This window comes from Cynara cardunculus, assembly GCF_001531365.2.
Source record: "Cynara cardunculus var. scolymus isolate 2C chromosome LG 17, CcrdV1, whole genome shotgun sequence".
In the NCBI taxonomy this organism is placed as follows: domain Eukaryota; kingdom Viridiplantae; phylum Streptophyta; class Magnoliopsida; order Asterales; family Asteraceae; genus Cynara; species Cynara cardunculus.
In genome coordinates this window covers 4292027-4307036 of record NC_037544.1, presented here as the reverse complement: position 1 = coordinate 4307036, position 15010 = coordinate 4292027, and the positions used below count along the sequence as shown (strand labels likewise).

The following is a 15010-nucleotide window of genomic DNA, read 5'->3' as shown; positions in this document are numbered from 1 at the left end:
AATATGAAACCTTTTCATTTTAAAACCTTTTCATATGAACATTAAAATATTATGCTATTGTAATATGAAACCTTTTCATTTTAAAACCTTTTCATATGAACATTAATATATTATGCTATTGTAATATGAAACCTTTTCATTTTAAAACCTTTTCATATGAAACATGTTCATAACCGGTAATTTTTGATACAATGAACCTCAAATCATTCATTCATTACATAACAAGATAAAATCTTTATGAATGTTTCCAGCTTCATTGAGTAAAAAAAAATCAATTTTTAATATTATAAAATATTAAAATCTTTAAATCATTCCATTTATATCATTTCCATTATTAAATTTCCTTATTTAATATTCATTAATAACTTCCTTATTTATGAAAAAAATAATGAAAATGACCAAAGTGACCTTATTGATTAAATTTAATTAAAAAAGAATGAAAATTTTCTATTGGTCGATTTTGGTTTACACGTTTTTTTAGAATGATATGGTTTTCATTTGAACCTGCCCCTATATATATATTACAAATTAAAAAATGAATCTGGTATCCCAGAATATGGTTCAGGTAGGAGTTCTCAATATTCAGTGGATGTTTCGAGGAGATCCGACTGATCTGTGTTCTCATGGCTTAATCAGATTGTAACTACAGACGAGTTTTGAACAAGCTTCATTGTCGAGTTGTAATGGTTTGGGTTTAGTCTTTTTCTGTTCTACGTTTTCGACATATTTTGTTTTGTAACGTTGGATTTTGTCTGCATCTTACAGAGAAACTTTAAAACCTGTTTGTCGTATTTTATTTATTTTCAATAAAGTTTTATTTTTTGAAAAAAAATTATAATCAAATATTGACAAGAAACTTGAATGAGGTTTTTTTTGGTGGTTGTCAAATGACAATAAAATAGAATAAAATATTTAACTAAATATTATCCTAATAACCAAACCTTAACAATAATTTAATTGGGTGTGTGGCCAAGGTTGTAAAGGATTAGATTAATACAAGATATTAAAAGTTTTATAAAGTAAGAGGCCGTTTACTAAATACTTATCCGGTAAGTGTTTATCAATAAAATTTAACACTATTATTTACTTACTGAATAAGATTTTAGTCTATCAAAACGACATCACATGCAACAATTTACCCGGTAAGTGCTTACCATGGTAAGAGTCGTCGCCCTCGCTTACCGGTTAAGACTCTTGGTCTTTGTCCCGCTTTTTTCGGGTAAGATTATTGGTTCTTACCATATTCATCCGATGAGGTAACGTGACACCTATAAATAGGTGTCTTGGGCTTAAGATTTCATTATTCGTATTCATATTGAGAGATTTTTTATGAGAGTCGTTTAGAGAGAAAAAAACATTGTAATTTCTGTTTTGTTTCAATAAAATCAGATATATGTTCATCTGCTTTCTATCTTCAATCTGTTCTTGATTTGCTACTTAGAACTGGGATTCTCAAAATCAAAAACCAAAAAGTAAAAGATAAAAATGCGATAGAAACCAATTTGGTTTAGGACTGGTTTGGAAGTAAAAAAATCTATTTTGGTTCTGATTTTGAATCGGAGTGATCAACGGTTTTAATAAAATAAATAAAAACCAAATCAAAAAAGCTGTTTATTTGATTTGTACAAAAGTGAATATGGATTCCGTTGTAATTCTCAGCAATTTTATTGTTCTTTTGAAAGATTTTGATATTTAAGATCGACGTTTCTTTTGAAATGTTTTATGAGATTATGCATTCTCTATTGCCGTTAATGATGTCTTAGTACGGATTTTTGAATTATTCAAAAAAAAAAAATAACAACTTAAAAACATTAACCCAAACCTCATTCGACTCGAACGGGTTATTCGACAATGGGTTCTTTTAATACCCTTAAATACGCCCCCGATCATATGACTTTCTTGATCTGCCACTGCGTATTATAAAAATGGTTATGGATAATTTTTATCTGTTATCTTATAAAAGCTTATAATTATCTTTCTTAATAAATTTCAATATTTTTTTTATAATCTAACAAATATAATAATTAATTTTTAATAAAACCACAAGGGTGGTACCTGATTGGTTTGAACTTGGCTTCAAAGGTCAAAAGTACCAGAAGGTCTCAGGTTCAAATCCAAGAAGGAATAAAAATCCCCTTATGCCACGGGTGTTCAAATACGGTTACTCCGGGCTATTTGCAAAACAGATGGTTGTTCTGAAATTAATCGGCTTACATAACGGGTTGGATATCCAGGTAAATTTTTTTTTAATAAAATCACAAATAATAATACACAAAAAATTAAAAATGGAATGATTGATGCATAATCCCAACATTCCTACCAAACGGCAGATGTACCTAAGCAAATTAATTTATAACCAATTTCCTAATTGTCAATTCACTTAACTACTATAACTTTTTCTTCATATTTAATCATTAACCAAACTAAATTCCTAAATAAACCAAAGCGTCTTTGGTCTAGCGGTATCTGAGTCTTTTGCTTTTTAGAAGGTAAGAGGTTCAAACTTCATCAATAGTGAGGAGGGTGTGTAAGTTTATTTGTTGTATTTGCCGTATATAACTTATATTATATATTTCAAAGAGAAATTGACCGAAAACTTTTAAAACGTTAAAGAAAATAACAAATAAACAACGAACTTTTGCTTAGAAATGCTTGTACATATTTTTAGGTTTTTTTTTGAAGTATATAATATTTATATACGTCAAATGCAACAAATAAACTCACACACCCTTCTCACTTTTGGTGAGTTTTGAATACGTGACTTACTAGGAGGCCAATGACTACGATACCGCTAGACCAAAAGTCATTTGGTATATTTTTAGGTTTAAAACATCGGATTTTCAAGAACGATCTTGGTAACATTTACAGATGTATGTAATCGTTTTCGAGGGATGCTTCGTAAGAACTTAAGTACCTCATGGTCTGTAATCTTCACGTAAAAAATCTAAACGCTCTGAATTTGTCAAATGCCATTACATTATTATTTATAACAAATAATAAAAAAAAATACAACATTACTTTTTTTTATTAACGTGGATATCCAACCCGCTATGCGAATCGACTAATCCCAGGACGATCACCTGCTTTACAGATAGCCCGGAGTCACCGCATTTGAACCTACGTAGCCACAAACGGATTTTTTTATTATAAAATCCTGATCCCATGCACACATATATTGAAATGTTATGTTTTGGTTTCTTTTCAAACACTATAAGAGAAAGATACATGATTGATAAGGCTAAACTCTATCTCCTCTCAATTCCAACCCCTTCTCCCGCCCCCCGCCCCCATCGTGGTCGCCACCACCATCGGTGGCAACCACCATCCGTTTAAATGGGAAACTGCTTAAACCCAATGATGAGATCAGGAGAACCCCATGAAGCAGAAGAAACAAAGCCTCTTGTGACATCCACATTGCATGCAGATGATCATGATGGTTGGGTACCACATGATCGTGATCATGCGGTACCCAACCATCATTACTATTGTAAGAAAAGGAAGACCATGAGATCTCCTAGAATCAAGAGAGCTGTGAGGGTTAAGGTGGTGTTGACACAAGCTGAATTGAATCAGCTCTTGAATAGGGTCATCACCCATCACCACCACCCGTCACCGCCATCGTTGGCTGATCGAATATCGGTGAATCGTAGCAGAAGCAGAAGGTCGTCGATGATGTGTGGATGCAGTTGGAATCCTACGTTACAAACTATACCTGAATATGTTCATGACAAGATGTAGCTGCTTGGTTCGAATACAATATTTGTGTTCATACCTGTTTTTTTTTTGTAATTAGCTGTCTCCATTCATTCATTACATGCTTAGATTTATTGTTCAATTGGATTTTATAATGAATTAATATCGTGTATATGTTTCATCGGACACTCGGTTTATGTACATGATATCAATTTTTTTTTTTTTTTTGCAATTTCACTGGAAGCCAAGAGAGATTGTTTAAGGGGTCGTTTACCAAACACTTATTCAGAAAGTGTTTACTGGTAAAACTTAACACTATCAACTACTTATTGGATATCCACCAAAAAGGTATCGTATGTAGTAATTTACTTGGTAAGTGCTTACCGTGGTAAGAGTTGTCGCCCCCACTTACCGGGTAAGACTTTTGGTCTTTGTCTCGCTCTTACCGGATAAGATTCTTGGTTCTTACCATATTCGTCCGGTAAGGTAATATGACTTGATAAACGTTTATCAAATAAGCGTTTAATAAATGACTCCTAACTGTTATTTTTTTTTTAAGATTTCTTCAATATAAAAAAAAGACGAATTTTTAAAAGATATTAAATTCAGCTTTAACAATTTATCTTGGATCCTAAATTAAATTAAAATGTTGAATGCAATTAATACCTTAACAAACTTTTTATAAATTAATAATTTACAAAATAAATTTTACAGATATTATACACATTTCATCTCCTAAAAGGATTAAAAAAATAATCAATTGATTGGAGATTTATTGATGTATATGACGAAGAGATGGTAAAAAAATCGGTTTCAAGCTGCGCTGTCCTAAATCGGTTGATTAAAAATCACGATGGTTGGTTTTGACCGAAAAATTATGAGACTGATTTAGGTTCAATAACATATATATGTTTTTTTTACATAAAAATGTGACACATGTTTTTATGATTAAAATTTGAGAAATTTAATATTAAAAGACATTTTAAATAATATATTTAAGTAGATAAAATCTTGAAAAAAAAACTTAAAAAACTAGTATTACAATTTATAAAAACTTATTTTTTTTTTTGAGAAATACGATCCATAACCGATATTCAATGCTTGAAGTTCCATTAAATATGTAACCCACTCCCAGACCATCAAACCATAATCAATCCCTAATCAGTCGACCAAATCAAACCATAGCCAATCCCTAATTAATTGACCGAATCAAACCATAGCCAATCCCTAATCAGTCAACCGAATCTCTAATGGAGATCTTTTATTCTCTCTTTTTATTTCCAATTTGGAGAATGGTTTGGAAGTTCCATTTGATCTTAAATGTTACCAAAAAGATCGATTCCCAAGGAGTAAAACTTCAAGTTCACGACCCGTGGGCCTTCTACCTTCACGCAACATTGCTACTCGTTTTACTATTCTAGAATACATTTCTCTATTAGAATCCAATGGAATTTCAAAGTGACGGGATCCACTCATATGACCATGTTCTATGAACCCCATTGGGGAGTGAAATAGAAGATGAAACCGACAAACCATTCCAACCGACGGTCAGAATTTCTTCAAATATATCCTCGAATTTATTCTTAAAATGGATTGATGTTGTAAGATAACCTGCCAGTGCCAGTGTCTTTGTTTAATTTTATAATTAATTAATATGATTAATTAAATAAATGCTTTTAATGAAACAATACATTTTGGGTAAAGTTTTTAAAGGGAGGTAATAGTCTGTTACAGACAGAATAAGGAGCTGTTTGGCAGTTGTTGAATGGTTTTTTCCAAAATCATTAAATGATCAGAATGATTAAGAAACTCTCATAACATAATACAAAATAAAATATAATTATTTGATAATTATTTATAATGAAATTAGGGCTCTTAATGGTTAAAGGAAGCTCACGATACAAAACTATTAAAAGGGTTTTAAAATCATTAAGAGACATATTTTTTTTTGCCAAACAATATTCACCTCTTAACGATTCAGAGATTGCCTCTTAATGAAACTATTAAAAGGTAAACAAACAACCCTAATTTCACAGCAATTTCAATGAAAGCTAGCTTCAACTTTCGTTGGCATAGTTTGGAATTTGGATACATGATACATAAATTTGGAAACGAAAATAATTAAATAAAAAATCAGCAGCAGAAAACACCTCTTCCCATGACAAAGAAACTCATTTTGTCAACTATCTTGATTGTGTCTGTTGGTAGAATAACTCTTTATTTTGGCTCAAATTGAAACAGCATTTCACTTTTGTGTAGTCAGTTGTCGAATAACGTACGGGAGAATGCCACCATGGTTGAAATACGCCAATTCCACCTGCATTAATAACTCAAACTCCGTCATCAAACAAACCCAATATATATATCTCACTCGGAAGTAGGGTCTCGAATATACAGATATATTTCCTCTACCCCGAAAGAGTAAAGAAACTGTTTCTGGATGATCGTGATGATAACATATACATTTTCTCTCTCTCTCTCTCTCTCTTTTGACTTGGTCGTGTTCTTCCAACTTGAAAATGAACATGTTATTTTATCAGATAAATGAAGTAAAGAAAGCATACCTCCGTGTCAAAGCGTACGGTGCAAGTGAATGACTTCCCAGAGTCGGTAGTCACGGTCACATCTTGACCAGGCCGGATCTCACTAATATTGCTTGGTAGGTCTATGTTATATCGTTCATGGCCAGTCAGCTGTAGCGTGTCTGCATCCTCGCCGGCCTTGAAACAAAGCGGTATAATACCCATTCCTACCAAATTACTGCGATGGATCCTCTCAAAACTTTTAGCAATCACTGCTTTAACACCCTGTAGAATATCCATAACCATTGCAACCATCAATACCAAAAGTCAGACTTGAAATTTACCAAACCAAACAGACCCAGTATATCCCACCCCGAGGTGGGGTCGGGGGAGGTTAAGATGTACGCAGACCTGATCTCTAGCTCAAAGAGTAGAGCCACTGCTTCCATGAAAGACCCACCCCCCTCCTGGGGCTCGTGAAAAGTGTGCGAAAGAGAGATAAGAACATAATTTAATAACTCACCAACAACATAGGGCCCTTGGCAGCCCAATCTCTGGAGCTTCCACTACCATACTCTGCTCCAGCCAAAACAATGGTATCCTGGCCAGCAGCCTTGTACCTCTGGTAAGATGCACAATGGTTGCGATAATTAAGGCAAAAGATAACGTGTTTTCATTGTATAATTTACTGGACATAACATTCATGAACTCACCGACGCAGCATCAAACACAGAGAGTTTCTCTCCGGTGGGAATATGTACCGTCTTTGGGCCCACTTCTCCATTTAAGAGTTTGTTAACAATGCGGATGTTGGCAAAAGTACCCCTTGCCATAATTTCATCGTTACCTCTTCGACTACCATAAGAATTGAAGTCCTTGCGATCAACCCCATGTTCAAGAAGGAACTTTGCAGCCGGGCTGTCCTTGTGGATGCTTCCTGCAGGTGAAATGTGATCTGTTGTGATACTGTCACCAAAGTTCAGCAAGCAGTAGGCATCCTTCACACCATGGGCCCCGGGCGGGTCCATTGTCATGTTCTTGAAATATGGTGGCTCATGGATGTAAGTAGACTTTGTGTCCCATGAGTATAACTTGGATTCTTCGACTGATAGGTCATTCCACATAGGATTTCCCTTGGTGATAGCTTCATAAGTACTCTTAAACATGGCGGGTAAAACACTTGATTGGACGGCCTGAAACATTTAATCTTTCAAGTTAACAAAACAAACTTTTGGGCCTAGAATATAGCCTGTGGGTGGATTTAATGGCTTCTAAGATAGATTTGTTTTGATTTTAATATTTCCTTTAGCTTACAATCAGAAAAAGTCTGATAATTTCAACAGACTCTTAGGGTGCTTACATCTGCAACTTCTTGGGTGCTTGGCCAGATATCCCTGAAATAAACATCCTTTCCATCTTTTCCAACTCCAATTGGTTCCTTCTCAAAATCAATATCAACCTGAGAAACAAAATCAACATGTCCTGAGCTGACAAAGGAAATCAGATATAAGTGCACATTTGTACAATACTATGTAAGAATGAAGCGCCTGGGTGGTCCTTGATGCAATTCTAACCATGACCTAAGGCTGTCAATGGGTTGGATCAACTAGCGGTTTGATCTGATCCATTAGCAAATGGGTTGTGATTCTAATCATGACCCAACTAATCCAAATAAATGGATCATGATCTAGATCAATCCATATTCTCATATTATGATGACCCTCCCAATTTGTTAGCAACTAAATTTCTACTTCAACATAGCTCTTGCTACCCTAGCATCCTCGAGAAATAAACACAGCCCCTCCACTGTTAAATGTTAATATCACTTAATTGCCACTTCAGATGAAAATATTAGATAAACCATCAAGCATGTGGAAACAGCGTGAAGTTCATCTGCCATTCCTTTCACAAGGCCATTTATATGAATTAATATTTCTTCCAAAGAGAATGTATTCATGCTCTTGAAGGTTCTCATGATGTATGCTTGATAATTTTCTATCAAACTATGTTCTTACCGTGCCTGCTAGGGCATAGGCGACAACTAAAGGTGGTGATGCAAGGTAGTTTGCTCTTGTCAAAGCATGAACACGTCCTTCGAAGTTACGGTTCCCAGAGAGAACAGCAGATGCAATGATATCTGCACAGAAGCGCCAGGAGGGAAAGAGATCAAAGATCAAATTTATAGCTTCAAACAGAACAGGAATTGGAATCTTAGGGGCCATTTACCAACACAAATTGCGTAAGCGCCAATCGAGTAAGAATGCGGTTTGGGTAAGAGGTTCGTTCTAGATAAGTGCTGACTGAAGCACAGACTTCAGAAAGCAATCCCTTCCTGACTGCGTCAGTTTCTTGGTCAGCATATTTATGGTCAGTGTGTGTTGGTAAACAACATCCCTTCTAACCAGATAAACACCTCTTACCCAGTTACACGCAATCAACACATCGTAAACATCCCCTTAGTTTCTAATTAGGCCATACTAGAGGGTTACAAAAGAAAGGTACAACTCTACCATTTTCAGTTATCGCAGAACCAACACTTTCATCCAGATCCCCTGAATTGCCAATACATGTTGTGCAGCCATAGCCAACAATGTTGAACCCTTGCTCATTCAAATACTTCTGCAATCCACTGTATTAAGAAAAAGACTCATATCCTAGTTAGTTTTCTTCCGTCAAGGGAACAAACTAGATAATGAAGAATTTTGTTCTTTAAAAAAATACAATCAACACCTTTGTAGCAAATATTTTGTAACAACTCCAGAGCCTGGAGCAAGACTTGTTTTAACCCATGGTTTGACCTGGTTATTAAGCATTATGGGAAGCAATTATATTAGAAGACCTGAAATATACCCAAAGCTTAAGTAGGGTAGGAGAAACAGAAAATTAGGTTAGCACCAGATGTCATCGATATGTAACCATGCATGACTAACCTTTAGGCCCAATTCGCAGGCCTTTTTCGCAACAAGGCCTGCCCCAAGCATAACACTAGGGTTTGATGTATTTGTGCAGCTCGTGATAGCAGCAATCACAACACTACCATGCCTGAGTTCTGCTGGTTGTCCATGAAATGAAAATTTTGCAACTTTGTCCTGTGCCTCTTTTGGTACAGCAAAGCCCTGAAAGGTTTTGTTTTTCCAGAATGGGTAAGTTAAAAATATACAATGCAACAAGTAAAAGATGATGTGTCAACCAGTTTACTTAAACATATTCCATCACCCGAGAGGGAGGTTGGGATTCAAGAGAGTAAAAACAAACATTTATAAACAAAAATTACATAGCTAAGGGGTTCATAAACCAAATCTTGTCCATCTAAAACTCACCTTGAATCCTACTTTGTTGTCAAGGCAAGAATGCCAATCTGCTTTCATGTCTTTCAAAGGAACCCGGTCATGAGGCCTGTCAAAGAAATAGTAAATATCTGGAAAACAGACTGAAAGCATTATACAAGTTAATGGAGATGTGGGACATCTTGCACTGGTTAAAACTGCACAAACACACACCTCTTTGGCCCTGATATACAAGGTTCTACATCTGTAAGGTCTAGCTCCAAGTAGGATGAGTATACTCTTTCTTGTTGTGGCTGGAATTATATACATCATAATTACATTATCAGAGTGATATTAAATAGTCCATTTTGCAGTTAAGAATCACAAGTAGGGATCTTACCTCATTATAGTCAACAAACATGTTGTTTGCCCTTAAATATGCTTCTATCATTGCTACCTAAATTTCACCAAAGGGGGATGTCAATGAAGAGCACAAGCAAGATGCATCAGGCAGTATACTGTAACTAGTTTAATGGTGGCCCATATAACTAAAATGTACATACAGTATCATCGCTTCGTCCAGTTAATTTGAGATATTGAAGAGTGACATGATCCACTGGGAAGAACCCCATTGTTGCACCATATTCAGGAGACATGTTGGCAATGGTAGCCCTATCAGCTAGAGATATTTTACCCACACCATCACCTATCAAAATAAACGGAAGTAAATATTTGCAGGTACTTGCTAGTTGCTACCATGTAGCTGCTAATCACAGCCAGGTTTACCTACCATGGAATTCAACAAATTTTCCAACGACACCATGCTTCCTCAACATTTGGGTGACAGTTAAAACCAAATCAGTAGCTGTTACACCATCACGCAATTTCCCTGATAACTTAAAGCCAACAACCCCAGGCAAAACCATGCTCATTGGCTGTCAATATGACAATACAATATGTTAGGGATAAACTACAGTAGAATGCTTGGATACATCATGTGTCAAGAAGACAAAGTTGAAAGATCAATTCACGACAAGTATCAGGACAAGAGGAAAGCTGCACACAAGAAAAGGAGGCAATCCCGATCCAGCAATGCCCGTATTTTCCTTCAATTTTTTGTGGCTAGAGCAAGTTTTAAAAGAACGAATCGGGTCTCGAGGCGTTTTCCCTCAACGAGGCGAGGCATAAGCACGAGGCGGAAACAGATATACACCAAAATATGTATATATACTACAAATATATATACATTTGTATGTATATTATATATATATATATATATAATACTAAATTACTAAGAGAAGCTGGTTCAGTGGTTCTTGACAGAGGAAAGAATGAAACCGCGAGATAGGCTGGGGGTGTGGAAAAATTGGTTGCTTGGAAGAAGAGGAAGGGTTAAACCACATTTTTTTGATTGAGAGGAGAAAGTACTAGCTTTTTGGGTTTTAAAATATTAAAAGTATACATTGGGAGAGCGTTGACTTTTTGTTTTTGAAAATAAAAAAAAAGATTGTTATACTATAAAGAGAAGTACTACTACTGCCATAAAGCTTATAAAAGAAATCCAAAAAAACCCATTACCAAAGCAGATCATCTGAGGAGTACGCCTCGACACCACCTCATGCCTCGACACCACCTCATGCCTCACCGAACCACCTCACTAAGCCAAGGCGTTCGCCTCAAACGAATTTTAAAACCATGGGCTAGAGTAATAAAATGAACAAAAATCACCAGATATGACGCATACATACAACTTCTTTCATAGTATTGGTGAAAGAGCAAGATTTTGTCACTGAATTAAGAGAAAAGACTCTAATAAGGAATCTTCACCAAGCCCACAACTGTGACCGTGATCATACCTTTACCTCATGTTATTTGTTAACTACTACAATGGACTAATACGACAAGCTACTTATGCAGTTATGCTCTTAGATATCAAGCTAGGTGACATCCAATTTGGAGTAGTTCAACGAGAAAACCGCACAATCAACCAAACAGCTCGTCACAAAATATATGTACCCACATTCATCAGCAAGTTGCAAGATATTACCAACAGAGTTTCTAAATCCTTTACCTGCCCAAGCATTGTTGCCTCAGCTTCAATTCCTCCAACCCCCCAACCAGCAACACCTAACCCGTCAATCATTGTAGTGTGGGAATCAGTTCCCACAACACTATCGGGATAGAGCATTCCATCAGTGTTGAAAACAACCCGACCCAGGTATTCAAGATTAACCTGAAATTGTGTCAAGTTAAATTATAACTGCTTTCTTCACTAGTTACATCAAGTTAACATTTAAAAATAAGAAAGGGAAAAAAGTCGAATCTGGAGTTCAGCATGTCAAAATATAAAATTGTACTCGGTAAATGTTGAAGGGACTGGCCAAAGTAAGATACTAATATTACGCCACTAACACCAAGATAGATATTCAATGCAATACAAAATAAGTATGAGCCCATAATCTTCTATATCTAACCCTGTACCTGATGCACGATACCAGATCCTGGTGGAACAACAAGCATGTTCTGGAAAGCTTTTGATCCCCACTTAAGAAAAGCAAATCTCTCCTTGTTTCTTTGAAATTCAAGTTCCATATTTGCTTGTACTGCATTTTCTGACCTAGCTACATCAACTTGAACTGAATGATCAATGACAAGATCTACTGGCACCTGAAGCAAAACATAACAATGATAATCAAACATCAAAAATAAAGTCAAAACTCTTTTTGCATACACACATGGAGGCGCGGAATGCATCCGAACAGAGCTATTTAAACAAGTTAATTAAATGAAGAGACATGCCAACTGACTCGATATTATATTATTTACAGTCAAAATGCAAATACATGTGCTTATAAATATGAAGCTCCCACAAGTCCAGGTAGGTTGGCAGTTAACTTCAATGGCCAATGTTAGTTAAAAACAAATGCATGTTACAGCACGTACCAAAGGATTGATCTTGTTAGAGTCACCACCTAGATTATTCATGGCATCACGCATACATGCGAGGTCAACAACAGCTGGTACACCAGTAAAATCCTGGAAAACAAAACAAAGGTCACAACATGATATCTGCACTCTGCATAAATGGTACATGTGGTGATGAAAAGTTAAGACAAAAGTCACAACATGATATCTGCACTCTGCATAAATGGTACATGTGGTAATGGAAAGTTTGAAAAAAAGTCAAAGTGGATACCTGCAAGAGAACACGGGCGGGCTTGAATGGAATCTCGACTTGCTTTGGAGAAGTCTTCTCCCAATCAATTATCTTCTCGACGTCTTCCTTAGTAACTTGGAAATTATCACAATTACGAATTGCAGATTCAAGAAGTATCCTAATAGAATACGGCAACTTGTCTGTTTTCCACAACAAAAAGATTATGGTTATTGTAAAGCAAAGTGCAACAAGTGTATCCACTAATTTACAAACATTTCAAGAAGACCAACAATCCTCACAACCGAACGAACATCATAACTTCCGATTTTATGCTTTATAGGAGAAGATTGCGAATCAAGCAATAATTTTGCCCACGACGCATGTATTACATGTATCGAGAAAATGGTGAAATCTAAATTGCATGATAAGAAAATTACCGATCCTTGGGTCATTCAAAGCAGGCAGACTATAGAACTTTCCAAACTCCCCACCGCCAGGCTTGGGAAGACCAGTTAGAATTCCATTAAAAACATTCTGAGACGCTGTACATGCATTAAATACACAAATCAGATATAAAACTTAGACAAAGACAATTTCAGACAGCAACAAGATAAAGATACATCAAAAAGCAGATCCGACGAACATCATAAGGAAACGGTACAGTATTTTTAAGATTGTATATAGCACAACATTCTCTATACCAAAATCATCCAGGCTTTTATTCATACGAACATATTATCACCTGCAAATATCTACTAACTCAACAGTATATAAGCTTTTTATCTATTGTATAAATTTATATACCCTCTTGCTTACAGTTTTAAGAGAAAGTTCTTTTAGAACCAATATAGTAGTCTAAAATACCTCTGTTTCTCAATCACAGCAATGAAAATTAAGATTTCTGTGAATATTTTATTCTTTCCGAATGTAAATAAAAAATCTTACCTGCTCACAAGATAAATAGTGTTCAACATTATTTTATTGACATTGCAGAAGCTGCGATTAACTAGAAACTGGATACTTCCATCCAAAAAGAAATGCAACATTTTTATTTTTAATTTGTCCAGAAAAGATGCCAACAGTTTCTTTCATGGTTTTCAACCCCCTCGATTACTCTTTTATCCGCTAGAAATGTTCCTTGATAACCTTCGGTGTATAATTTTCTTTTATGCTCTCTTTGTCTTTTAAGGCATTCGCATTCATTTGACGGATAAACAGATAACATGTATCTTTTTGGTAATATTATACTATCTTCTAAACTACCTAGCTAATGAACACTTCAACTAAAATCCATACACCCAACTACCCGAGTCAACATCATTAACCCTTTTTAAGTGTCTTTTGATGATGAGGTGTAAAAGGCAGCGAATTACTTTTTTTTTCCTTTTTCGTGTGTGCGTGGGGTGGGGGGAGTATTAGGTCAAAATCACCATCAACTCGAATCATACACCGAATGATTGACAATTGACCCTGTACGTCAACGCATCCTTTTGGATGCGTTTCGACGTGATGTAGAATAAAGCAAACGAAATGATAACTTTCAAATCAAAAACCATCGGAACGCTAGGTATTATGTAAATACATCAAAAATAAAACCGCGTGAAATCAATAATTAAGCAAAGGTAGGGATCAATTACCCATAGTAGCTAAACTACGGTGGAAGCGATCGAGTACAGGAGAAGCAGCGATCCTGATCTGAGACGTGAGAGTAGCGGGAGACTTCCAATCAACACCGTGGCTCCATCGTGGGACGGATGATCTAACAGAACGAAAGGCGGAGGATGCGCCGCTGTAAGATCGGTACTGAGAAGCGATGGGAGATGGATCTGAGGAAGGCGTGGGAGATGTTTGAGTCCTGGAGATTGAAGAATGAAGCCTGGAAGAGGACCTTGAAGCTCTTCGAAGGAGAGCTGCAGAATGGGGTCCAGTTACATACATGATGATAACGACTGAATTACAGAAACATCCAAGGATTGGGTGATAAGGTTTGTTGAAATCGAAGAAGATGAGGTATGGCGGTGATGAAGGTTAGAGATGATTGATAATGGCGTTTGCAGAATTGGGAGTGTGGAAGACAAATGGAGCGTATGGGCGTGTGCCACTTTTCTAGAACGGAATTAATTCGTCGTGTGCTGTCCATATATTTTCCTTTCGGATCTTTTCCCAAAAAAAGCATTTTTCTTGACCTAATTTATCAAAAAGCTGTTAATTAAATATAGTAGCTTACTTGCATGATATAATGAGATATATTTCGATTTTGATATATTATTTTATTTTTTATTTTTGTTGATGTTATAATACAATTTTATGTATTTTTAAGAAATTAATAATAATTTTATTTTTAAATAAAATATAAATTTGAAGATATTATA

The 15010-nt window shown here is 35.7% G+C and overlaps 1 protein-coding gene across 1 annotated transcript; it reads right to left on the bottom strand.

The window, feature by feature from the left end:
• Nucleotides 1-5667: 5667 nt before the first annotated feature.
• Nucleotides 5668-14812, bottom strand: LOC112500894 (aconitate hydratase, cytoplasmic). Its single transcript, XM_025104504.1, has 20 exons — nt 14276-14812; nt 13076-13180; nt 12678-12838; nt 12425-12517; nt 11963-12148; nt 11553-11714; nt 10272-10416; nt 10045-10187; nt 9882-9938; nt 9716-9795; nt 9536-9611; nt 9146-9331; nt 8946-9013; nt 8726-8844; nt 8231-8352; nt 7576-7674; nt 6929-7408; nt 6739-6837; nt 6258-6500; nt 5668-6010 (listed from the first exon to the last, which is right to left on the bottom strand). The coding sequence occupies exons 1-20, from the start codon at nt 14574-14576 to the stop codon at nt 5939-5941; spliced, it is 2997 nt and encodes a 998-aa protein (XP_024960272.1). The 5' UTR covers nt 14577-14812; the 3' UTR covers nt 5668-5938.
• Between the last annotated feature and the right edge of the window lie 198 nt (nt 14813-15010).